Raw genomic sequence first — 26,461 nt, forward strand, 5'->3', positions numbered from 1 at the left:
CTAACCATTATTTTTTTTACTGTGTTGGGAAGATGTTTTTCCCTAAGAGGAATATGGAAGGCAATGAATCAATTTTTTCTCAGGGTAAATCAAGAAAGAGCCAAAGTAAGCCCTTCAGGGTTGACTCCTCTTTTTGCTACACCTCAGAGCTGAGGGAAGCTTGGTAGACAGCATCTTGAAGGTTGCTGAAGATCTCTAAGTTTCACTCTACTTTCAGTAACCTTTTGTCCCACTTTATGATTTTGTGGAAACAGTTTCCATTGGTAGACATGGTTTTTATGTGTAAAAACCAAAACAATGTTGTGTTCCATAGTATATCATGTTTTTTGAGTGTGTGAGTCCTACTTCAGACACATCTGTCTTCTGCTCACAGGTTGAGTGTCAAGAGAAGTCATGTCAGCAAAAGGAGTGGAGCCAGAGCACTGCAAATCTGCATTGTCGTATACGTTACAGTCAATATTAGGCGGATAATTGCGATATCACTCAAAATAGGTGCAGTAGTTTGTTCATATGTAAAATACTTGGGGTGTGTGGCTGTCCTAATGTGCTTGTAATTAGGAAGCCCGAATTGCAGACACATAGGCCAGTGCCCTTTAAGGAAAGGAATTTTATGAGAAGCAGGATCTGATGACTGCAGTCCTTTGATTGTCTTTACTGTGAGCTTGAGCTCACTGTAACACTTGCGGGATATATCATTATCAGTTTCTCTTGCATCCTTATTTTCTCAGTTTTAGAATAAAACTGTCAATTTCTGATGGTTTTTCTTCCTCCTGCAACTGCTAAAATGTTTTGTTATTCAGAGTTATTATCAAAATTTTTTCAATGAATACTAAATTAATCCGATGTCCAGTTCATTTAGAGACAGACCTTGAAACCTTGGGTTATTTTTGCCTACTGGAAATGTGCTGCAGTTGGTGCTTTGCTGGAGCAAGAAGTGTATGTGAGAAACTGAGAAGCTTCTAACTGGTCATAAATTTAGGAACTAAGGGTTCATTGGATTTGGACTCTGAAGTAAAGCAATTTTATGTGTGTGTCTGTTGTTGGATGCCTAGTGGTAACTGCAAGCCAATCAGTGAGGGAAGTGAAGGGGAGCCTAGCATTGAACCTGCTGGTGCTCAGGTTCTCATTGGTTGTATCAGTGAGAAAATAGGCTGCTCAGTGTCCTGGAGTTGCACAGATCAACTTTCTGTTCCAGGGTTGAAATTTGCAGATGTTGGTGAGTTGTTGCTTGAGTTCCCTTCCCTATCAGAATCACTTGAATTCAGCTTTGCTCGTTCTGAAGGTCCAGTGGTTTGTTTTATTATAAGCATTGAGGTTTTCACAAAAAAAAGATGGGTAATAGATGGAAGACCACGCTGATGTGAAAAAGTCAACAAGAAAAATATAAAACCAGAGCAGTGTGTCCCTAGGATAGGAGTGAAGGCCGTCTGACAAGAGCAGTGCCTGTGCAATAGCAGAATTGTTTCTTTGATTACGAGAATGCATGTATGCTTCTGTCTGAATCAGAATTTACTTCCAAAGACAAGGTGGGTTTCCAGAAACCAGTTTTATTACTTCCATTAAATTTTAGACTGATTTTTAGGTCTAAAAAATGTACATGTCTTAGAGAGAGTGTGTCTTGGGAGAATATGGGGAAAAGCTTTTTAGAGTAGATCAGCATCCATTTTGGGGGGTTTGTTTTTTTTGGTGATTGTAAAGGATGAGTAGCATCATGAGTTTTTTCACTGTTGATCATCTTGGGAAGATTTTTATCCCAGAAATTGTCTAATTCTTTCCAAAATATGCATGATCTTGCATGTAGTAATTGTCATGTGGTTTCCGAGCTCAGGAAAAAACTTGACCTTCACATATTTACTTGTTTAATTATGTGGGGGAAGGAAAACAAACTAGTTTAGTAAATGAGGTTTTTCCTCAGCTATAAAAAAGGCTGACATTATATCATCTGCACAGATGTAAATATGGAAAACAGTAGGTGGCTTAATCATCCTGACTTATTTCTTGGAGACTGGAAACTTCTCTAAACCCTTATTTTCATCTTCTAAGTTTGTTTTTTAGCTCTGGCATAGATGCTGTTAGTAAATGTTTTCTGTAATTGGTTCTGCTCTTTTTCAAGAAGGCTGTATTTCAAGGAAGTTGTATCAGATTTTTTTCCCCCTAACTACCCCTCTATATACATGTTTCTGATTTCCCCAGTACCCATTCATTTGTCTTTGAGCAATCATATTATTGAACCAAGTAATATAAAACCACTCAAGTGCATTTTTTTTTAATGAAAATCAGTTGCCCTGTTGCTTTTCAGCCAATCAGGGGAAAAAAAAAAAAGAAAAACAACAATCTTTCCTTTAATTTCAGTGCTTAAAAAAATGGAGATGAATGAAACATATGAGCAGCTTAGGTACCGAGAGACCTGTCCTAGGTCCTGATTCAGGATCAGATCCCTGTTTGAGGTAATATGAGGCAGGCTGAAAACCAAATGCAAACTTAGATGACTTGTTAACTGTCTACAGACTTCTAAGCATATGATGGAAACGGAGTTGTCTTTACTGTAGTGGGGTGTGTTTACTAGGTCTTTATTGTCTATAGACAGTTATAACTATCTCTGAATGGCTACTTTGTGGAGGTAACGGAATAAAGATTCTATTTCATTTAGAAACAGAGTTTTAATATTGCTGTAGAAGTAGAGAACAAACCCAATCAATTTTAAAATCAATTTCTATTGCCGTGTAATTGTAGCATGCAAGCAAATAAGTGAGGAGTTGAAGGGTGTTTTCTCTTTTGCAGGTGTTGCTGAAATAGTTTCATTTATTTAAATTGTATGATTTCATGCAATTCTGACTGATTGTTAGTGCAGCTGCCAGCAGCTGCATGATTGCTTAGCTAATTGCATTCTAGTAAGATAGCAAAGCTTATTTTTAAGATCTGCAGTTATGTGGTTTTCCTTTGTTTTTTCGTTTTTGTTTTAGCAAACGCAAATTTGGAAGAATAACTGTGGAGTTACTGAGTGTTTTCACAATGGACATTCATTGCTCTAGTGGAAATTTAGGAGGATGTGTCAGCCAGTCTGTATTATGGCTATTAAGAATTAGAACCATGCCGCTTAAATCCATGTACCTCTGTAAGCCTTGGAATGGTCTTGTCATTGGAGTTTATTTCGTTGTCTGCTTTTTGGGAGTATTTTATATTTTAACATGTAAAACTGCCGTTCGTTTGTCAGGTAACTAATTGCTATTGCTGCGTTGCTGTTGTGGTTGTGTATACGGGAACTGGGAGCTTCTGTTATATACTGATAATCTTTCTATGAAATGTGGAACTTATATAAGGTACATGTACAGAAAACATATTAGGAGAGTAGATTAATTATTATGCATGCTAGTTCAGTATAGAATGAGTACATGTTGTTTACTGGTGTGTTAGCTACGTAATTACAGTCGACAGTATGAAATTTATAATGCAGTGTTGTTTTTATTTGTTATATAGCTTTATGCCAGTATATACAGGCCTCTAAAACCCGAGATGGTGCCAGCCGTTTCATTTCAAGTGCAACAGAAGGTAAAGGAAAATGCGTGGGGAAATTTAAAAACAGAACAAACACAATTTTCCATTCTCCTGCTACCCTGTCTTCATGGGCGCTTACTTGGTTCTTGATCTTTTAACACTCTAAGCTCTCTCTTCACAGCTAACTTTTTGTAGTAGATGATGTACATCCTTTTTTTTCCTAAGTCTTGAAGAAGAAACTAAGTGACGCCACATTTGTTTATGTTAAACTTGCATCATCTTTGCCTCTTGTCTATTTGTGCTTTTCTTCTGTAACGAAATTCTACTGAAGCTTAAGCTTTAGCTGTACTTTAACGAGAATCTGAAGTAACTGAAGAGTAATTTAGAGAATTGTTGACATTAATCACAATCTGAAGATACGTTTAAGGAAAAGCACAGATACTTAACATAGAAATGTTATGGTACCAGTCCTTGCTAATATCTGCAGTCAGGTTTTATGCTAACTAACTGTCTTGCGTTTTCTGTTTCTCTTAAAAGGAGTGTGTGTTTAATTCACTTATTCTCACGTGTACCTGCTGATGTCCTGCTTTTACGGCCTTGTTAGAGCTCAAAAAGAGAATGATATATTTACATGTGTATCTTTCTTCCACCTTCAGGGGAGAACTTTGATCAGACTCCGTTAAGACGCACATTTAAGTCCAAAGTTCTTGCTCGCTATCCTGAGAATGTTGAATGGAACCCTTTTGACCAGGATGCAGTGGGAATGGTCAGTATCACTTAATGGCTCTCGTTTTTAAGGCAAAACCTTCTTTAATGATTGAAGGCATTTGCTTTTATTTTCCTTGACCAAAAAAAAAAAAATTGCACTGTGAAGTTTATTATAGACTCGAAAAAAATACCATGAAATGCTCTACATTGTGCAGGCTCAAAACATCTTTTCATTTAATTGGGATATTCTTTAAAGGAAATTAAGTTTAAAATATGTAAACAATATGTCTTGAGGACAGTTTTTTGTTCTTTACATCTTTTTCTGTTACATTCTAGAGAATTGGTAGAGAAATAAATTAGTCTGTAGTTAATGAATCTCCCTTGTGCATAATAGTACTGTTTAATGGAACGCCATGTAGTTTCTTATTTTAGACCAAAAATATTACTTTTCTTTGTCAAGTTTCTGGTCTTAGTGACCAAATACTTTCCTTCGTGTGAGTTTGAATTTTATTTTATTTTATTCCTTTTGTTATTTTATTTTATTCCTATTGAGGCTTGTAGTGAAATGGTTATGGCCTTTAGAAGGAACAACATACAGTCCTTTTGAGGTATTCCTTTAGTTTTTCTAATTTGGATCTGTATTACTGTATTGTACAGAGACCTAACACTTAATGCAGTTTTAATATGAAATGTGATGGCAGTTTGTGGGTTCTAAATTCTGTTTTAGCAAGTGCTTCTAAAGTGAGGGGAAGAGAAAAAAGTGTTAATATTATCTCCTCCTCCCCGCTCCCCTCTTTGTTTTTATTTACAGCTGTGTATGCCTAAAGGGCTTGCTTTCAAGACGCAAGCAGATTCTAGAGAACCTCAGTTCCACTCTTTTATTATTACTCGTGAAGATGGCTCACGGACATTTGGATTTTCTCTCACGTTTTTTGAGGAAGTTACTAGCAAACAGATCTGCAGTGCAATGCAGACGTTGTATCATATGCACAATGCTGAATATGACATTCTTCATACTCCACCCACAAATGACAAAGATAGCTGCAGCAGCACTGGAGACTGCAACGGCACTTCCATTTCAAAGCTACAGCGTTTTAACTCGTATGATATTAGCAGAGACACGCTCTATGTCTCAAAGTGCATTTGTTTGATTACTCCGATGTCTTTCATGAAAGCTTGTAAGAAAGTACTAGAACAACTTCACCAAGCAGTGACTTCGCCTCAGCCACCACCTCTACCTTTAGAAAGCTACATCTACAATATTCTCTATGAGGTTCCTCTTCCTCCAGCAGGAAGGTCATTAAAATTTTCAGGTGTTTATGGACCAATTATCTGCCAGAGGCCAAGCACCAATGAACTACCATTATTTGATTTCCCGGTTAAAGAAGTATTTGAATTGCTTGGAGTCGAAAATGTGGTTCAACTCTTCACCTGTGCCCTCTTGGAATTTCAGATACTGCTTTATTCACAGCGTGAGTACTTCCTTTTTGTTTTCCTATCTGGTAGTTGTACTGGCATAAGGATTCTTCATTTCTGGAATGTTTAAAAAAAAAAAAAAGCAAAACAGAGACAAAACAAAGAAAACAGAGTAGCTGCATTAAAGTGGCATTACAGTGCTAATGCAGTAGGACTAATCTATATGCAGGTATTAATGTCAAGAAAAAATCTCAAATTACAAAGAGCATTTCTTTGGTTCCTATTTCTGGACACCTCAGCTTAAACCCTGGGGCTTTCGCGTAATTTCCTGCAGTCATGGACTGACTGTCCTCTTTATTGTTGTTTCTGGAAGTGTTCTATTGTTAGTGTAATATGCTTTTTCCCATGTAATTGCATAGCTGAATTCTCCCTCTTATCTCTGCCAAACTGTGTGTGCATTTTGAGAAGAGGCATAGTAAACTTCGGAGGACTTTGAAGAATAATTCATAGTACAAATATGATTTTCTTGTTGAGTACCTGAAGTCACATTTCTGTAGTTATTTTGAAATAAAATTACCTGAGGAAGTTGTGCTTGCCAGAATTTAAAATTCAAATCTCTGTTAAGGCCCGAAACAGTTATTGCTGATGTCTTTTGCTGATGACAGTTTTATAGTAGTGGCAAAGAAGCCTAGAAGACCCTAAGCTGAATCCTGGAATAGCCTATGGTGTTATTGAAGTCTGTTTTCAGTATTTTCTTCCATTGAGCTGTGACTGAATTATGTGGAAAACAAATGTTAAGTATTTTTAAAATATATCCTGCTGTTATTAACGAAATTCTTGAAGCATGAAATAAAGATGTTTATGTGTGTTGAGATGTGTGCATAGACTAAAGCCGAAGAACAATTCACTGTGTATGTGGATCAAAGGTGTATAGCTGTAGCAAGACATTATGTCTCAGTTGTTGTATTGTATAAATGTTAACTGCCAGAGAAAAACGATACCTTCGTTCAAATAGAGTAAGAAAAAACAAAAACAACAGCAACAAAACCAACCCCAAAAACGCTGAACAACCAGACCAAACAAACAACAACAGAAAAACCCAATAATGCATCTAGGGAGAGTTTATTTATGTGGACATCTGTCTCGTGAGCAGGAATTTTAACACAAACTCTTCCATCTGAAGAAGGTGGTCAAGTTGGTCTGTAGCTGTGTTGGAGCTGTTGTGTGGCAGATGTGTATGTATGCCTTACTAGCTGGAAGCACAGTAAGAAGAGTAATGAACATGTCACAACATTGGAACAGCATTCCCTGTACCTTTTCTAGAGTATTGCTTCCCCTGGGCTGGAACTCAGTGTGCTTGCAGACTCATCTTCTGTATTCTAGGTTCTGTTTCCAGGGTCATGTTGATAGGCTCAACCTGTTTATCCTCTTCGGCTCTTTCCAGGTGTCTGATTAGTCATTAATTAACATAGCTTAAAAAAAGCTCTGGGCTGTAGATTTCTTGCTTGCACACACAGATCTATGGAAATCAAGAGAGAGGACTTACTACAACCAAAGGCCAGTAGCCCTGGATCTTTATGACAGTTTCTGTCTACTGCTTCCTGCCTTACCTTAAGTTTTGTCTTAGTCCAGTTTCTTTATACCTTATAGAAGTGTCTTGTTTCAGTCTACCAAGTTTTCACTAATAACTTCTGGCTGAAAGGCCTTCTTACAGTCAAGAAAAATAAGTTTAGTTATTTATTAGACTTTTGGCCATCAGTTTTGATAAAATCATGCCTTCTCAGTAACAGTAGCTGTAGTTTTTGAAACATAAGCATGTATTTTCTGAGGAATCAAATCTCAGACTTTTTTTTCTTGCTCTCTTGAAGCTTTTTGCTAACACTGAGAACATCATTAAAGCTACTAGTGGGTAATAACAAAAGTTAGTGAATGCTGAGGGAGCTGCTAGCAGTCAAGTTGAAGACTTTTCTAAAATGCTTTTGATAAAGACTTACTATTTGAAATGAGATTGGGAAGTATTTTGAAATCCTAGAAAATAAACTTTTTCTTCCTGTAATCTCTCATGTATTTGCTAACCAAGATATTCTTTTTTTTTCTGGCCGTGAAGTAGAAAATTGGTTTAGTAGAATGATTGCTTTCTTTGATGCTTAAAAGAATGTTATCAGTAGAAAAAATGATACACCTGACTGAGATTCTGATTGTCTATACCTTTACCAATTAGTTTCCTTCTTTTACTTCATTTTCTTTTAACTGGAATATTCTCCTAATACATTCTATAGGGTTAACTAACTTTTTTTTTCTTTCTGATTGCAAGGAAGGGTATGTTGGATGTAAATACAGATGTGTTCAGTTCTGAGAGGAATTGAAAATTGCTTGAACTTTTGTAAAGAGTTTGCCATTGTTCTTGCATGAGCAGTAGTCTGAGGTCTAGGTTGTCTTTGTGAATATAAATGTTAATTTTTTCATTGTATTTTGGCTTTGGTAGATCTCTTGGTGCTTAGAACTGTGACAGTTGAAACAGGATCCCTTCTCGTTCTTCTAGGTCAGATGAGATTGCTGCATGTGTTGGATGGATTTAGGTTTAGAGTAGTATATGAGGGTTTCCTTGTGAGACTGTTTCTTTTCCCACCTTTATTTTTCCTTGGAGGACTTTGGAGGCAGATACAATCATTTTTGAAACAAGTTATGTAGTGCTTTCAGTTGCTGGCAGTCCTTGGAACAGGAGTAACTTCACTTGGCAGTGAGTGTGTTTTGCTTTGAGATTCCTTGGACGTGTTTCCAGATTCATGCTTCTGGAAATTCTTTTGTCCCACTATACTGGCACAACCTGTGTGTATGGGACCAACATAAACCAAATGTAGAGAATGAGTTCTTTGATCTGGCTGTCTTCTTGTGTGAGTTGCCTCTCCCACTTTGGAAAGCGCTAGAGGAATTCAAGTGCTTGTGAGATGATGAGGAACCTGAAGCTAGTGCTGAGCCATGGAATTTGGGCAGAAACACCAGAAGACAGTGGTGCTGAAGGGGAGCTTTAGGTGTGCCCTCACTAGATTGCACTACAGGAGCAGGTTTGCATTCCTGCAGTTTATGTTGCTGTTGCATCTCTGAAATGGATTTATTTCTTATCTCTATTATACGGCACCTAGTGCTTGTCTGAACTCAGTGCATACTGTTCAGAAGGCTGTGAAATCTGCTTGGAGGAGGCTTTTTTTTAAGCAGCTAAAAACAATAAAATGAGAAATATAATGCACCACTGCCACAGATGATCTTACTCAGCTTTTTGTCTGGATATTTGCTGGCTGTTGCCATTTTCAAGTGAAAGTTTATTTGATTGCTTTGACTTTGAATTGTTCATCCACTTAACTTCACTTGCTTTAAAATGATGTTTTCTGTGAGGATTTAAGGTATTGGCTTAATTTCTATGCATTACTAGTCTGATATTAGCTGACTCCTGAAAGACATTTTCTTATGTCTACAGTAATTTAGGGAATGGGCTGCTTGATGCAGGCATCTTTATTCGGCCTGAAAAAAGGCTCTGTGTTCTGTCAGATACAGAAGTGAACGTGAATTGGAAGTTCTTTGATCCACTGCTTCTCCTTACCACAATTCTCTCTCTGCAGTTGCTTCTGTTTGTTTGTTTGAAGTAAAAAGCCCAATTGAAAAATGCATGCTTCATCTAGAGTCTGACATACTGAGTGCCTGTGCTCAGAAGAATTCTTTGGAAAATGTTTCTTTTGTCCCATCCTTAAAGGGAGCTCTGGGTCCTGGCAGTGCTTTATTCTGATAGATCAAGTGCATTGCATGTCACCTGTCTATAATGACTGCATATTTAACTTTTCACCTTCCGCTCCTCTTCAAATTAAGAAGAGGTTTAATCTTGTTCAATAGCACATCCTTCTAGTTTATTCAAGTACTTTCTGACGATCTCTAAACTCATCTGTGGTAGTGGTCCTCCTTTGTAAGGGCATCTCTCCTTTAAAGTAACAGAATGGGAGTGGTAAGGGGAATGGAAAAATTACTTGACAAATATAGCAGTGTTTCACTGCCTTTTCTGACTATTCAAAGGAAGAGCTATTTCAGACTGTTTAACTGCTTAACTGTTTCGATTGGATGAAGTTGGATTTCTGTAGGTTCTTGTAGACATCACTTTGGTAGAATGTGAGGAAAAGAGATTTGAAATTATGGTTCTTAGAACTTCTTTCTTTCTTTCTCCTCTCTTTCCAGACCGAAGATCAATTTCCTTCTTTTTCCTCGATGTGCTTGTCTCTTGTAGATCAACAAAAATGTCTAGATGCTCTGGGCACAGGTAGATAGTGGTGTAAATAGCTTCAACAAAGCACTCTAAGAGGTAATGTATTTTACATGCAGCAATTGACTGGAAGAGGAAATCACACCTTATCTGTGTTCTTAAAGCAAGTGGTCACGTGTTGTTAAAAATAAGAAGAAAAACAATGTGGATTTGCACCAGAAAAGCATATTCTGGTTTTAAAAACAAGAGTGAGAGTAACACCACTGCTGGAGCACTTCCTTTTTTTTAAAGATAAATCTTTAAATCCTTTGTAGTGCTCTGGTGCTGCTTTTTCCTTTTTTTATTTTTTTTACAAAACAAATGAAACACCACACCCTCTCTGGATAGGTGTAACTTAAGAAAACATTGAGGTTATTTTGCTTTGTTTGCAGGCTTCTTGCCTTTGTCCTTCTGCCAGCAGCTCTTGACGTGCATAATGCCTAGAGAACATTGGCTTGATGGAGAGAGAAGTTGTATTTAAATTAGCCAGCAGAATTAGACAGAGTGTTTTTGTGTGGTAGGAAAACACTGTTTCTATTCTGAGATTTGTTCTTTTGGGTAAACAAGCCGAATATGAACCAGCTGGAATCTCTGTGCATTTCTAGCTACTTTAAAGTTTAACACTGGAGAACATAGGGTATAGAATAGATTCTTCTTCCCAAAGCTTATTATTAATTCATCACTTCTTTGCAGTCAAGGCTGTGATTAAAGCTGTGAACTAATAAGTAACTGTTCAGGCAGGATTTGGTGTCCAGGCAGAGTAGGGGAGTGCTGCTGGTGATGTTCATCAAGCTGTTCCCTAACATACTTCAGTCCAGGTATTTTTATTTTATTTTATTTATTTATTTGTATCAAGAACTTAAAACTGTTTAGACCATTCTAGCTCATTTTGAGTGAAGGAGCTCTGTACGGTAGGTCTGCTGTGAGGCAGTGACAAGAAGCTTTACGCAGGTACCTTTTCCACTGCAATAGCTCGATCTGAAAATGAAAATCAAAAGCCTGTATTACAGAATGTTGACTGGCATTGGCAAAGCCTGCACTGAGTTCCTCAGGATTTCCTCAGGGACTCTTTGCAGGCTGCACACTCTACGCATTTGCTTTCTAACACAACTAATCACGAATGCCAGGAACCGTTTTTCTCTGGAATGTTTGTTTAGAGCTGATGTTCTTTTTCATTTTCACTCTGTAGCAGTGTAATGACTTCAGAAATCTCAGCATCTGAACCTGTGTGTTCAAGTGCCTTTTGCAATTTTTTATTGTCCTTACTTTTATGAGTGTGTTAGAAGACATTCCCCTCTGTCACAGATACATATGAAAGATACTTATTTTCCACTCTCTCCTATTTGCTCTGCCCCCACTTTCTGACTGGAACTTGATATTATTGCAGCATCATGCGAAAGGCATCCTTTGTTTACAGTTTGTACTGTATTTATAGCTTGACTGAAGATACGAACTGTCATAGTCTTCTGAACTTGTTTTATGATCTTTCCAGCCTGGCTGCTTGACTGCATTGTGAATGTTTTAGTAGTTGTTTGTGTTAGAACACATGCTCTGAGTTCATCTGGTGTTGCCTCATTTACAGTGCATAGATATCAAAACCCATTAGAGATGATTCCATGGTACGAAAGAAGAGGAGGAGGAGGTTTTGGCCCAGCGTACTGCAGTTTTAACTGCTCTAGACACCAGCTGCTGAATAAAAAAGATCTTTTGGTATGCATGGTGCACAGGTGCACTTTGCACTGCTGGGAAATTGTACAAGGAAATGAGTTATTTTTATGTTGAATGGAGACTTCGGCCATATATTGCAAAGGATAAATGAAGCTGATCCCTTTTATTTTCTACAGTTATTTAAGCCCCACTGTTGGATTGGCTACTATACAGCATGCTTTATAGACGTTTAAACACTCTTTTAAAAATGTTTATCTGAGAGATACCAGATGCGTTGGTTTTCATCCAAGGCTTCCATAGAAAGCCATAAGCACAGAGAAAATGAAATACTTCCACTGTGTTTCTTAGCCAATTACAATACAGATTCCAGACTCGGAATGGCGTTCCTGTTTGTAGCCCTGGTTTAGGTAGCGTAGAGTGACTTAATGGGTGTGAAGACTTAATTTGCTCATTTCCGTGTGACTTGTAGAATGACCTACTTTGTGGTGCACCCAAGCACATTTTGCTGAAACAGCACAAGTGTAGGCTTCCATTAAAAATGCTGCTCAGCTAACACCTAGTTCTGTGGTTTCAGTTTTAAAGCAAGTTCTCGTTTCTTTAGTTCAGGTTCATTTACTTAAATGTTTGTGAATTTTCTTTTTCTTGCTCTTTTTCAGATTATCAGAGACTGATGACTGTGGCAGAGACCATTACAGCACTAATGTTTCCATTTCAGTGGCAGCATGTGTATGTTCCTATCCTTCCTGCATCGCTCCTTCACTTTCTAGATGCTCCTGTCCCTTATCTGATGGGCTTGCACTCCAATGGACTGGATGACAGGTCTAAGCTGGAGCTTCCTCAAGAGGTGAGAGGAACTTGGATCGATTCATTAAATATTGTACATAATAATGAGAGAAGTGAAGGATGAGCCAAAATATTGGTGTTAGCTGTAACAGCCATTTTGAAATTCCTGCTGGCGATGCTTTGGCATAAGATCTTATTTAAATTTCTGGAGCTGCTGGAGAAAACCAATGAAATTAATTAAAAAACAACAACAAACAAACAAAAAAAGAACAACCCACGTTGTTTTGAAATTACGTTCCCTGGTAAAGTGAGACTGGAGTTTTGCATGTGTTTTTGCAGTGAGGTTACAGAAAGAATGTTTTTCTGGTGCAAAACTTTGCCCTCTTTGTGCTAGAAAGTGCAGGAAAGTGCAGTGTGACCTTACCAGCTATGGACAAAAGGCCGTGCTGCTTCTGTGATGCTAGCTGGGCAGTGTGTCTTTACTGGTCTCAATGGTGTGCTGCGCTGGAGCTGGTTGCTCGCTGCGTAGGATTAAGCTGAGTTTCTCTCTGCTGCACTTTTGAGTTGGATTGGCTTACCTGGATCCAGCTGCTCACGTGCCTGCATCAAAACTACTTCAGTTTTTCCTCCAAATATAAACTTCAGTTTGCAGGAAAATGTTGACATCTACTTAAGTCAGTTGGTCTTAATTGAGGTAGTGCTCAGGAAGGTCTTCCTCGTAGTGTGGCCGTGTCAGGACATGCCAGGAGAGACCTTAAAATCTGGTTACGAGGATCAAGGGACCAGAAGTGGGTGTGTGCTACCTGAGATAGCAAAGAAAGTTCCTACAGGAGCTGGTAACAACCTGTGGGAAGCACGTCAGCTGCCTGTCAGGCTGTTCAGTCAGTCATTGGAGTGACTTTTCTCATAGAGTATCACTGAATGGTTTATTTGCTTCAGTAAATAGCAGATGATGGATGTTGTAGTATCATTTGGCTGTCTGTTGTGCGGGAGCTGGGCAGCTCCATCAGATAGCCCTGTGGAAACCTTTTACTAGGAGAACTGTCAACAACAGAGATCTGGCCCCTGCTAGGGTGTGCTTACTTGCTAATGTAGGCATAACTTCACAGGGAATGGGCTGAGTAAGTTATGGAAAGTCTGCTTCAAAAATCCTGCTAGTGCCGATAATCTGTCCCCTTATCTGGTCGTCTGTTTGCTTCTATTATCATTCAACTTGCTGGAAAAGCAGAAGTGTAGAAGAGAGAAGATTTTTCAGTGGTGGCTGTTACTTTTTTTTCCTCCTTTCTCTGTTTCATTATCAGACAGTGCTGCAACATAGCTTGACATAAACTTCTTAAAAAAGCTGTGTGAGATTAAAGACTAGATATTTCTGTGAGCCTCCAGTCTGGTCACCATGCCAACATTGCTCTTTTTACTGAAATCCATATGCTGGTGGTTTTCATTTGTTTTTCCTGGCAAGTTCAAAAGAAGATTTATCTTCAGATTGTTGTTGTTTTCCTATGAAAATTCAAGTCTTTATAGATATCGTAATTTCTTTTTCTCCTTCACTTTTTGTATTGGCATAATATCAGAGTAATGTATGTTGCCATGAAAACACTTGTTTTTGTTTACTACATTTTTACAAAACTTTGAATGTGTTGACAGGCCTAATTAATATGGCTAGTGTACTTTTTATACGGGGCAGCTGATTAAGTGGAATGTATGCCTGTCTGTGTATGTTAATATACACCATGGTTGGTTCTTGTAGGAAGATTCTAGTTAAGGCTGCTGTCCTTCTGCAATGAGAAAACTTTCTCTTTTTGACATGGGTCTAACACTTCCAAGGTATTTAATCTATTTAAAATATTAAAAATTGAATGGAAGTGGTATTCAAACAATCACCTGGCACCACAGTTTAAATTTCATTTTATAGGTTGTCTTTTATGAAGGTGGAGGAGTAGGTTTTTTTTGACAGCATCTCACTGAGACCAGGATTGTCTGGTAGGGGAGGGCACTCAGGACCTAGGATATCAGTAGGAGTGTGCCTGTGTAATGGAATTTACTGCAGAATGTAAACTGGTCCTTCTGAAGCCTCCCTCCAGGAGGTTTTACAGTTTTGTACAAGGCTTTGTTTGAAAAATCACCCTTGGGAGTCACTAAGTGAGGTTTCTTGCTAACTGGTGAAGTCTTTAGTGCTGTAGGTTAAGTGTTGTGGTTTAATCCTGCAGGTGGCTGAGCACCACATGGGTTATTTGCTCACTCCCTTTTTCCCACCAAGTCCATCGGGTGGGGGAGAGAATCAAAAAAGACGTGGGTTTGAAATAAAACTGTTTACTAAGATAGACGAAAGGAAAGGATAATACAAATATAGTACAAATACATATGAATGAATGTGTGTGTGTAAATATATATGAATTTATATAACAAGTGATGCAGAAGCAATTGCTCACCACCTCCTGACTGACGCCCAGCTAGCCCCTGAGCAGTGGAAGAGAACAAGATGAACTCCCACCTCCTTCGAAACTACTTCTGCATGATGTCATATGGTATGGAATATCCCTTTGGACAGTTTAAGGTGGCTGTCCTAGTTCTGTCTCCTGCCAGCTCCTTGGGCCCTTTGGTGTGAATGACCTTGGCTCTATACAATGCTACTTAGCAGGAAACTAAACATCAGTGTGTTATCAACATTGTTTTTCTTCTAGAACCAAATCACAGTGTCACACCAGACATTCTGAAGAGAACAATTCCATTCCAGGCTGAAATGAAGATGTTGAGAAAGTAGCTGTGGTGTACAAATGGGCTTGAACATGTACTGGGGACTTCAAAGATACCTAAGAAGTTATCCTATGCAGACTTTTTTTTCCCCTAAGAGTAAGACTAGACTGGGAAGAAAAAGCTTACTGTTGTTGAGGTTTTCATTGTATTTACTTTAAAAAGCAAAACAAGAAAAGATCTGCTGTTTTAATGAAAAGTAAACATACCATTTAAAATGCAGATCAGAATCCCAAGTACATGCTGGTCTTGCTAAGTGGAACTACTGGTCAGTATTTCGGATATCAATAATTCGATCAGCTAGCTTTAATGTACTTAGAACTGCAAATTACAGGTTCATCTCAAAGATATTTTGCATTATGGTTAAGCCTTCAGGTAAGATCACTCTTTCTTAAAGAGCCAAATGAGCTCTAGACAAAATTCCTGATGGAGAATCTAACACAGAATATGCTTTACGAAATCACAGAATTGCAGGGGTTGGAAGGGACCTCAAAAGATCAAGTCCACCCCCCTGCTAAAGCAAATGTGTCATCATACAACCTTAGAAGAGGGCAGATAGGTTCTATTATATGTACTTAAAGACAAATTTATCATCAAAAATGAAAGTGGTAGTACTACTTAATATTGCTCATCTGCAAAGTTTGGAGTGCCTATGATACTACTTGAAATTTTTAGGGTTCTATGAGGAACTCAGTTTCCAAGGCCTGCCTCTGGGTTCCTGATTTGTAGACACATTAAGTGATGAAGATTCTGATACTAGAAAGGAGGCATAAAGAGCTATTCTGTATTTTAATTTATTCTCAGTCCTGGGGAAAAAAAGTGTTTTTGGCTTTGTCTTGAAACTGCGTAAACAGCATCACTGTTGCTAATCCACTTACATGGATGGGTAGGATTGCTGCTATTAAAGCAGTATCTAATTTAGACGAAGGGTAAGGAATCGAGCTTTGATAGAAAATCTGGTTAGTGCCTCTCGGTTGAAGAGCATCATGGAAGAATTATAATATTGCTATCTGACATAGCAAGGATGTTATTTGTATTGCTCTTGATGTTTTAAGGTAAAATATTTTTACAACGTTTGAAAATGCAGTCTATTCTAACTGTCGGGTTTGGACTAAATCTTCCACACGTATGCCATAAAGCTTGATTTGGTTTGCTTGCAGTGGCAGTCTTCCATGTTTTGGTCACAACTGGTGTTTTAAGGAATGCTTTACCTTGGGAGTGTGGGAACTGTATCTTAGGAGTTGATCCTTTGTCAGATGATGAATAAATTCTTCAGCAAAATAACTGTATTAGTACAAAATGCAAGTTTGTATTACCTGTTGGTGAATTCACTGAAGTTCATCAATGACTTGAAGACCCTTACTCCCTATGGCCTGGTAAGACCTTTAAGAGATTTGAGACTTATTGTAGAGTCGAGCTGGTGTATGTGAGTGAAACATGACACTTAAAAGCTAAGCTTGTTCTTATGCATGTTGCTTTTGCTGAAGGCTTTTTCTCTGCATGAGCATCCTTGTGGTTTCTCTAGTGGCTGCATCAGAGGCCTCTAAAGAACCCAGAAAAGAAGTTCAGGGCCATGGGAGAAGCAGTGCTAGACCAAGGTGCTGCACAAATCAAAGAGGAAGGCAAGAACACATAGCCGTTTCAGATGTTGCTAGCAAAATGTGGTTCGTGTATCAGTAAAACTGATCAAAAGGAGGTTAAACTAGCAATCTTGCAGATCACAAGCTAGATACTAAAGTAAGACTATTTTTGATGTCTTTGGATTTCCTTTTAAAGAAACTTTTGCAAAGATAGCAACATATTTTTAACATGCAAGTTAATTTGTGCTGTTTCATGCTGTTGAATTTGCCTGTGCATCTTCTCACTGTAACGCATGAGGATGGTGGAAAATGAGATTATTTTGAGTCCAAATAAGCAGTGCTAAATCTTCCAGCACTCATTAAATCAAATGAGTAGTGCCTAGTTTAAAACGCTTGTTTTTAATGAAGTGCTCCAAAAGATCTTGGACAGTAACGTTTTCTTATAGGCAGTTTGGAAGACTTTAAAAGCTAGCATCTATTTATCTGCTAATGTAAGACAGTATGTATTCTCAATATTCTTATTTCAGCAATTGAAAGGTGTAATTGAATGCTAAATCTGAATAATTTGTGCTTTTTAATTATTACTTGTTTATTCTAGAAGAAAAGCCTCTTTTCCTCTTGATGCCAACACATTTAAAACAGCCAGATCGTGATGATAATTTTGACAGATAATCACTATTTTGTGTATGTTCTGATGCTATCTACTGCTATGGTAGATCCCTGATAATACTGCAGGTTTATTGACAGACTTCAGTTTGCACTGTAGTCCTGTGCTGCAGTGCTGAGGAGCTACTTGAGGAGTTAAGTTCATGTTTCTGACACTTGCAGCTGTTAAGTTAATCACAAATTCTGATTTGGTGTGAAGATCAGTAGTGCTGAGAAGGAATGGAAAAGGTCACCATTTGCTTACAAGAATTCTTTAGAATATAGGGCTACTGCAAATGCACCTTCTACGGGCCATCTCTAAGTGTATTTGTTAACATACATATTTCATGTGTTTTAAGTGAAGTAGGTGGTTATTTACACAGATGAGGCCTAACACACAGGCAGTGCATGCTGCAGAAATGCTGTTCCTGAATGGCTTTTAATCCTTCAGTGCTATATTCAAAGAGAAAACCTGAGTCATGTTTCATTTTGATGACTTAGGAGGCCATCTGAAAACCTATATGCAACTTGTAGTCTGAGCACCACGCTGGGCAGAATTTGAGTAGTGGTGACTGTGTGGTCAGAACTGACTGTTCTATGTTGTACTCATGTTGTGTCACTATGTATTAATGCTTAGAATACATTTTCTCTCTGGGGTGCCGGTGGGACACATGGAGCTTACTCATTGTTTAGTGGATAAGCAGTTCCTCTTCAGATGTGTTTTTGAGAGAGCCTAAATAATTTCCTGCTGTTTTTTGAACAGAGCTGAAAGGAAGGATATGGGCTCGATGCAGGCATTGCTAGATGTGTATGGGGTTTTGGCCCTTACTGTACTTGAGGTCAAACTAAAGAATTGCAATTGTCCTCTGGCTTTGGAATCATTGCCTGTGGTCCAGGTCCCACTGAGCCAGCTGAAAGCTCTGCTGTTTCCTCGTGGCACCAGGCTTTGGCGTTGGGTACATGAACATTCCTGTGCCTGCATTCCTAAGATTTGTAAGATTTTTCACCTGAACACCCTATTATTTATGATATGAAAAGTTTCTGGAAAAGACAAGCCTTTACATTGGGACGTGGCACCCTTTCTCCTTAGGGTTTGTAGCAACTGGAGGTTTTCTTTTGTTCATACATTAATACCTTAGCAGTAAATTAAAGAATATTTAACTGATACTTTTTTTTTCCTCTTGCTTTTCAAAATGAATTGAATTTGGAAGCCCCTCTGTCCTCCCAAGTATTGCTGTAGTGTAACAGCATTGGGAGACTGACTGTTTTGAAGTCTTCTAATGGCTGCTTATTTACTTTGGATTTGACTTTTAGAGAAATAATGTTGTTTTGGTGCCTCTTGAACTACTTGTGAAGTGAGGTATCTTTGCTGTTTCTGTTCCCTGGGGATCACGATCCTTTCAGGAGTACATGCACAGGGATGACCTCAGTCTTCTGAAGCTAAGAGAGGCTAAAGCCTCCTACTGAGTCTGCTTTGCTTGCATTGCTCAAGGTAGTTCTTGTGAGTTATGGACCATGCTCTGAATAAATGTAGTGTCCCAAAAATATTATTTATTTCTCTACAGAATATTGCTGTACAGCATTTCCATGTTTGTAAATGCTTCTATGTAGGGCCAGTACTGGAAAATGTGGTAATAGTTGTATCGTCAGCAATTGCTATTGATGGCTTAAAATGTTTAAACTCTGTGTATTGCTCTTAAGGAGAAACTCCTCAAGAAAGGATGTTCAACTGTTGGAATAACGTGCCACGTGAACCCAAATGCTTATAAGTAATTTTACCAGGTATTTGATTTAGCTTTTTCTTGATTGGAGGGAGTTTATTTTCAGTCTGTAGACTACAGTCTCTTTGTTAGTAAGATGAATATTTTGTCGCTCTTTGGCCAACCACTTTTTAGACAGAACCAAGGCTAACCAACAGCGATGTTCTGTGCTAAGGTAAAACAAAGAAAAGGGAAAGTTGAACGGCAATAATTAAACAAAGATTAAAAAGAAAGTAATGCAGTTAAACTCATTAAGAAGCTCTAAGAGTTTGTTCTGCTGTTCCTCAGACAGCTTGTGACCAATTTGCTTTTCTTCTTTCCTCAACAGTGACTGGAAGGTACTGTGCCTAGATTTAGTGCTTTATTTCTCTAGTATCTTGAAGTTTATTCCTGATAAATATTTGCTGACTTAGTTTAGCGATAACTAAAATTCATGTGTACGATGGGGGGGTCTTGAAGTTCTTAAAAATGAGAGTTCTCATGTACATACTGTCCTTCTGAGCTGAATGTTTCTTTGGGTGAGGAGCGGGTGCAGTCTGCATGCATCCCTAGCTTACCACTGGAGATGCCTCCCCAGGTGTGCATACCAGCACCTGCTATGTTTGAACAGTGTTGATGCTGAGGGAAATCTAAACCATGACATCTCCCCTGTTGGAAAAAATAAAAGCTGTTTTCCAGGGTACACCAGGCAAGTTTCAGCTTCAATCTTCATTCTATTTGTTTACTTTGCATTCTTTTGCAACACCTAATTACATTTACAATTTAACTTATAATAAAGGATCTGTACAAGAACTTCTTAACTGTTTTATATGCATTCATTTGATAGTAAATCAATCCCACTATTCAAGTACTAGAACATCAGGAAACTGAGATATAGAAGACTTCTACGTACCTTTGTAATTATGAGCAAGATCATAGCAGAGCATAAATTGGACACAGTCATGCAAAGTTTTATACAAAGCCAGTATAACATGTTCTCCTGGTTTCTGCTGGAACAGAGTTGAATTTTCCTTCATAGTGTCTGGTATGGTGCTGTGTTTTGGCTTTAGGAGAAAAACAGTGCTGATAACACAGTGATGTTTTAGTTGTTGCTGAGCGGTGCTGAGCCAAGGATGTTCCAGTTTCTGGGTGTCTTATACTGTCCTGCCAGCTAAGGGGCTGGGGGGCACAAGCAGCTGGAAGGGGACAAAACCAGGACAGCTGACCTAAACTGGCCAAAGGGATATTCCATACCATATGATGTGTGAAAAAAGCCTTGAAAAATGGTGGGGAGTTGACTGGGTTGGGAGCCGGTGCTCAGGACTGTCTGGGAATCCATTGGCAGGTGGTGTGCAGTTTTTTGCATCTCTTGGTGTGTGTGTATGTATTGTTATCATTTGTTATTATCTTTTTTTTCCTCTTCCTTTTCTTAGTTTTTATCTCAAGCTGCAAATTTTTTGTAATTTTTTTAATTCTCTACCATTGCACTGGGGTGAGTGAGCAAACAACTGTGTAGTACTCAGTACCTGCCAGGTTAAACCATGGCACATATCTCTTGATTTTCTCCTTTAAGAACTTAGCTTTGTTTTTTAATTTTGATGTTGGAGTTCAAATCAAACAGTGCAGACGTGATGTGTTTTGAGAACTGACATCCTAACTCTGTTCTGATGAAATACCAAGAGAGCCAAATCTATCACAAATATGTCTTCATGGCAGTTGGCATAGACATAAGCATCTCAGCAGGTGCAGATTACCATAGTTGACTTGGGGTCAATCCCAGGACAAAATCCTTAAGAACTGCTTTGTTCTTCCTAACGCTTTGCAGTGTGTGTACATTGCTCTCGTAGCTGGGATTGTCCACAGTTCGTTTAGTGGGAGGTTAATCTCTTCAAATTCTTTCTTTCCTATTAAATTACGAGAGTGCTTTCATCCTTCTGGACATATTTACCTGACCCAGGTACAGGACCTTGCATGTGGCCTTGTTGAACCACGTGGACCCACTTCTTGAGCTTGTCAAGGTCTCTTTGGATGGCATCCTTTCCCTCCAGTGTGCTGAATGTAATATAATGTTATGAAGTAGATTTGGCAGTGCAGAAAGCAAAAGGGAAAAAAAACCCAACTCACGAATATAGGATGAGGTAAATCTTTGAAAGATGCACAGCTTTTTTTTGATAATGTTTTGAAAGCTGTGCAGGGGAGTTATTGTTCTTTTTTCCCCCCTGTCTTTGGTAAATGACAGAGGCTGGAACAGAAGAACAGATCTTGGCCTATTAGCTCAAATTTTATTTTATTTTTTTTTCTTGAAATCAAAAATCTGAACTTCAAGGAATCAACGTAGTTCTCAAGTCATTTACAAAAAAAAAAGATGGTAATTTTATTGCAGCTTCTGCAATGTTATACACCTTTTAGAATGAAATTCACCAAGTTTTAGAAGAGAGGGCTTATAATATGAGCTCCAGGCAGGTACTTTGTATATTTATGCATGTGTTAGTTAAAATCTAGCTATATGTGTCTGTGTGAAGAAGATATCACACTTGTACAAAACGGAATGCAACATCTATTAGATACCTAATAAACAACTTTAAACATGAATTGTGTTTCTTAACTTCTGAGAAGATACAGAAATGTAGGCCTCCTGGTACTTTCCTCAAAGCCAGCCAGCCAGCTCAGTTATGGCTGGGCCAGGTCTGTTTTACAGAATAACCAAGCATGCAAATGTACCCGATTTTTCTAGCTAGCTACCACCAAACCCAAAGGCAAATACAACATGACCCTTGTGTATTTTCTAATGTTATTCTATTCCGAATTAAATCCTAGGCTAACCTTTGCTTTGTGGATGTAGACAACCATTTCATCGAGCTGCCAGAAGACTTGCCCCAGTTCCCAAATAAGCTTGAGTTCGTACAGGAAATTTCAGAGATACTAACGGCTTTTGGAATTCCTCCTGAGGGAAATCTTCATTATAGTGAAAGTGCTTCAAAGATGAAGAGCCTCAGAGCATGTGACCTGGTTTCTGATAAAAGAAATGGGAATGTGGCGGGATCACCTTTGAATTCCTATGAGCTGCTGAAGGAAAATGAGACCATTGCAAGACTCCAAGCACTGGTTAAAAGAACAGGTGTGAGCCTAGAAAAGGTAAGCTATGAAACTACCAGTACACACTCAAGACTTGCAGCTACAAAGGTCTGAAGTGGTGGTAAAAAGACTGGGTTTGTTTGCACTAGAAAGAACGTGATTTAACATGTTCACAAACCTTGTGAATGAGATGGATGAGGACTCAACTCTACAGCATCTAGGGAAACTTTTGGTAGCTTCTAAAGTGTTGGGTTTTTTTGCTTTGCTTGTTTGTTTTGGCCAAGATAACGCGCTTAAAAATGTGTTTGTTTTTAGTTTTCAGATTTATTGTAAATTTGTTACTTTCTTATGGTTTATACAGCTAAAACTGATACTGAAGTTGAAATTCAACCTTGTTTGTTGCAGTTATCTTTCTTGTTATAAATAATTTTACTTGAGCATTGTCTGCTTGCCGTAGTGCATGAATAGTGAATTCTCGTGGCTTTTTTGATACCTAATTGCCATCAAAACTAATATGAACAGAATATCCAAATCTTACATAGCTGTTTTTATAAACCTTAGCCCATGCGATGTCTAAAAAAAGTCTAAAAGTCAGTAGAGGTTACTCTGGGCTGTGTGGTGATGAATAGTGCATAATGCTGCTGAGGATTTAGGTTGCAGGAAATGGGCTAATGGACACACAACTCATTTTGATTGCTTATCTATTCATTCCAAAGATGTTATGAATGAACCTGTAACAGTATGTAGCTTGGACTTCAGTCACGTACATACTTCTCTCTGTCAAATATTCTTGTAAACCCAGAATACCTGACAAAGCACCAGTAGATAAATACGCTTCTTTTTTGTGTGTGTGTGTTCCCTTATTTCCTTAGCTGGAGGTGCGAGAGGAGACCAGCAGCAAAAAAGATCTTAAAATTCAGTGTGACGAAGAAGAATTCAAGATTTACCAGCTGAATATTCAAATCCGTGAGATTTTTGCCAACCGCTTCACACAAATGTTTGCAGATTATGAAGTGTTTGTCATTCAACCCAGTCAGGACAAGGAATCTTGGTTTACAAACAGGGAACAGATGCAAAACTTTGATAAAGTAAGTTGTAATAACAAGACAGAAGTCTGTTCAGAAGCTATAACAGTATCCAAGCGTAGGATGTTTTTTTCACTGGGCCATAAAATGGAAAACAGCACTTTCAAAATTGTAATTTCTTCCACAAGTCTCAATGGTCCTCAAAAAAGACACCACCTATGTATTATTCAGGAAAAGTAGTTACAGACACACACTTGAGGATGCTCTTTTAAGGATGCTATATAAAAAAAGTAAGTTGCTTAGAAAGTCTCACTTTATGGCTAACATCTGTGTTATTAATGAAAATGGTTTTGTTGGGTTTTTTGTTTTATTTTTAACCAGAAGTGCTGCTGAATGTGTTCATGAATAAAACCATGATACCACACAACACTGACATCCATGTGTGCCAACTGTATCCTAGCTCTTTACTTGTGAAACACGAGACCTAGCTCTTCAGATTTTACTAGTATATTCTTTATTGCAGATCAGATGTTTGTCAGCAGGACAGGCAGTGTGGGTGCAGGTTATGTCGAATCACTACTTGCTAAAAGGCTAATCAGATTTTCTTCAAGTCATGTGAAAAGGTTCTCATCGGCTTTGAGCCCCTTCAGAAGTGTGTAATATTCACACCTGTAGCACTGCGGATGCAGGTTGCAGGGATTCAGTGGTAATTTTTAGAAATTTAAGGGAATAACTGGAATCACAGCTTAAAAATTACCGTGCTGTGTTGTAGGTGATAGTTACAAAGGTGCAGATCTCATCTTCTCTGGCTTTTTTGAAGATGAAGCTCGTGTGTGGAATAAAACTAGGCTTTAAATGGTTTCAAAGCTCTTTAATGCACTCTGGTTAGATAAATTAGGTTTGGTTGGCTGTATCTCTGCGGACTCCCAAACATTCTTATTTCTTGTTGTCTGTTAGGCATCTTTCTTGTCGGACCAGCCTGAGCCTTACTTGCCCTTCCTCTCAAGATTCCTGGAGACCCAAATGTTTGCATCTTTTATTGATAATAAGATTATGTGCCATGATGAAGATGATAAAGACCCTATTTTGAGAGTATTTGACTCAAGAGTGGATAAAATTAGGCTGCTGAATGTTAGAACGCCGACTCTGCGCACATCTATGTATCAGAAATGCACAACCATTGATGAGGCTGGTAAGAGTAATAAGCCCCTTTCTTGATGCTTCAGAAAATGCAGCTGGTCAGTGCTGTTTGTTGTAGATACTGTGTTAAAATTAAGCAACAATTCATTTTTTTAAAAATGAGCTATGAAGCTTAAGTCATGAGTAAACGTTATATAGGAAGCTGAGATTAAGTCCACATAAAGGGTAACTGAAATCAACTATTTTCCTGCATGCTTTGTGTAGAAAAAATGGTTTGACCTTAAGAAGGTAAACATCATTCTCCTTTTGGTGGTGATTCTGTGATGCTTCATATGCTCATGTATTACTATACCTGTTAGGGTTCATGAGAAACTTCTGTCTCCTCTTAAATTTGAGATCTGCTTTTAATTGAAGGTGTGATTATAGATTTATGTCTGCTTAAGATAGATGCTTAATACAAAACCTTAACTTTCTTACTATTTCAGAGAAATCAATTGAGTTAAGACTAGCAAAAATAGATCACACTGCAGTCCATCCACACTTGCTGGACATGAAAATTGGACAAGGGAAGTATGAACTTGGATTTTTTCCCAAGCTTCAGTCTGATGTTCTGTCCACTGGACCAGCAAGCAACAAGTAAGCTTGGGCAATGGGTTCTGGATCTTGGGCAGATCACAGAAATAGTACTAAAGCAGAGATACTGTAAAGTAAATTCAGTGTTTTCAAGATGAGAACAGTTCAGAAAGGTGATGTTTGTGTTGGATATGGCAGATTTTGTTTGTTTGCTCCTGTAGTTGCCCAAGGTTGGTTGTTTCTATTGAGATTTTGTGTGTATTTGCAGCTCGGCTTTATCTTCCACAGTTATACTCAACATGCTCAGCATACAATGAGACAAACTTTTTATTTTTCCCATGACCTCTCCCCTTTACCTAGCTCTTTTCATTTGCTGACTGAGTCCTCTATCTATAGGTGGACAAAGAGAAATGCTCCTGCACAGTGGAGGCGGAAGGATAGACAGAAGCAACACACAGAGCACTTGCGTCTTGACAATGATCAGAGAGAGGTAAAAGCTGTTCAACTATAGAGACCTGATCTTGTTTTTGTTCTAGTTTTTTTTCCTAATTGCCTAAATAATAGTCTGTAACATTCATGGAAAGTCTATGCAGTTACTTACAGTCTATCTCTGCTTTCTCATATTTGTACAAATGGAGTACCCCATCCTTAGCAAACCAAAATGACTTAGTTTCTGAATTCTAAAATTTTGGCCATTTTTAGCCCCATCTCAGGACAGTTTTTTTCATCCCCAGCACAGGTGAGCTCCCTGAAAATGTTGTCACGGTCGTTTAAGTTTTTTAAAAATGGTGGGAGAATTAATCAAAAGACTTTTAGTCATCTATTTCCTGTTTCTACATAACTTTATGTATTTGATGGAGGAAAAATAAGCACCTCCAGAGTGTGGTTTATTTCATCCTAAAATCAAAAGTATTCTCTTTTGGAATTGCATGTTTCTTTATGTGGACTGTGAAGAATGTCTTAAGGTGACAAATTGACATGCAACCTTATGCTAAGGTGTGGGAATATGGACCCCACCAATACCATCAGGTTTGTCTGCTTATTTTTACATCACACAGTCTATAAGGTATTAGTTCTCACGTTTGATTTTACAGTGGGTCTTGTATTCACAGTGTTTCACCATGTTACATACTTTTCCCTACTCTGATTTGTTGAAGAAAGAAAACATTTGCTTATGAAAGGAGGAGACTGGAGGGGGACTAGTGCTGCACTACTGCAGTGTTTCTCTGGATGCTTTTTGCCAGCTCCCCTTGAATGTAGTGCACTTACAGAACAGCAGCCAGCACTGTGTAGAGATAGCAACTGGGTTTTGGAGCAGAATAGCTGTATTGGCAGGGCAGAACTCTGATGCTGGCATAGCCACTCTTGAAAAAACAACTCCTCTCATCACTGCTCCTATAGCTGATATTGCTTTTCTATGTGGCGAAGGCATTTTGAAAGATCTGGGTGATTTGGACTCGTTACAGTACGATTTCTGATTCATATGACACAGTCTGTAAGTTGTTACACTGGATGTTGCTATAAGGGTAATTCTGAGAATAATCTATTCTAAAAATATCAGAATTGATTTATGCTTAG

The 26,461-nt window shown here is 38.3% G+C and overlaps 1 protein-coding gene across 5 annotated transcripts in view; it reads left to right on the top strand.

The window, feature by feature from the left end:
• Positions 1–26,461, top strand: part of DENND5A (DENN domain containing 5A) — a 59,791-nt gene that overhangs the window by 11,591 nt on the left and 21,739 nt on the right. For 3 of the 5 annotated variants that reach the window (XM_015286468.4, XM_015286470.4, XM_040701185.2), the window contains exons 2-10: positions 3,478–3,549; positions 4,152–4,261; positions 5,015–5,675; positions 12,229–12,416; positions 21,888–22,205; positions 23,018–23,233; positions 24,128–24,362; positions 24,796–24,946; positions 25,280–25,373. In XM_015286468.4, the coding sequence (XP_015141954.1) occupies positions 3,478–3,549; positions 4,152–4,261; positions 5,015–5,675; positions 12,229–12,416; positions 21,888–22,205; positions 23,018–23,233; positions 24,128–24,362; positions 24,796–24,946; positions 25,280–25,373 (2,045 nt within the window). The remainder of the gene's footprint in view (positions 1–3,477; positions 3,550–4,151; positions 4,262–5,014; positions 5,676–12,228; positions 12,417–21,887; positions 22,206–23,017; positions 23,234–24,127; positions 24,363–24,795; positions 24,947–25,279; positions 25,374–26,461) is intronic. The other 2 variants (XM_015286469.4, XM_015286472.4) reach the window with 1 other exon arrangement.

This window comes from Gallus gallus, chromosome 5, assembly GCF_016699485.2.
Source record: "Gallus gallus isolate bGalGal1 chromosome 5, bGalGal1.mat.broiler.GRCg7b, whole genome shotgun sequence".
Taxonomy (NCBI): Eukaryota; Metazoa; Chordata; class Aves; order Galliformes; family Phasianidae; genus Gallus; species Gallus gallus.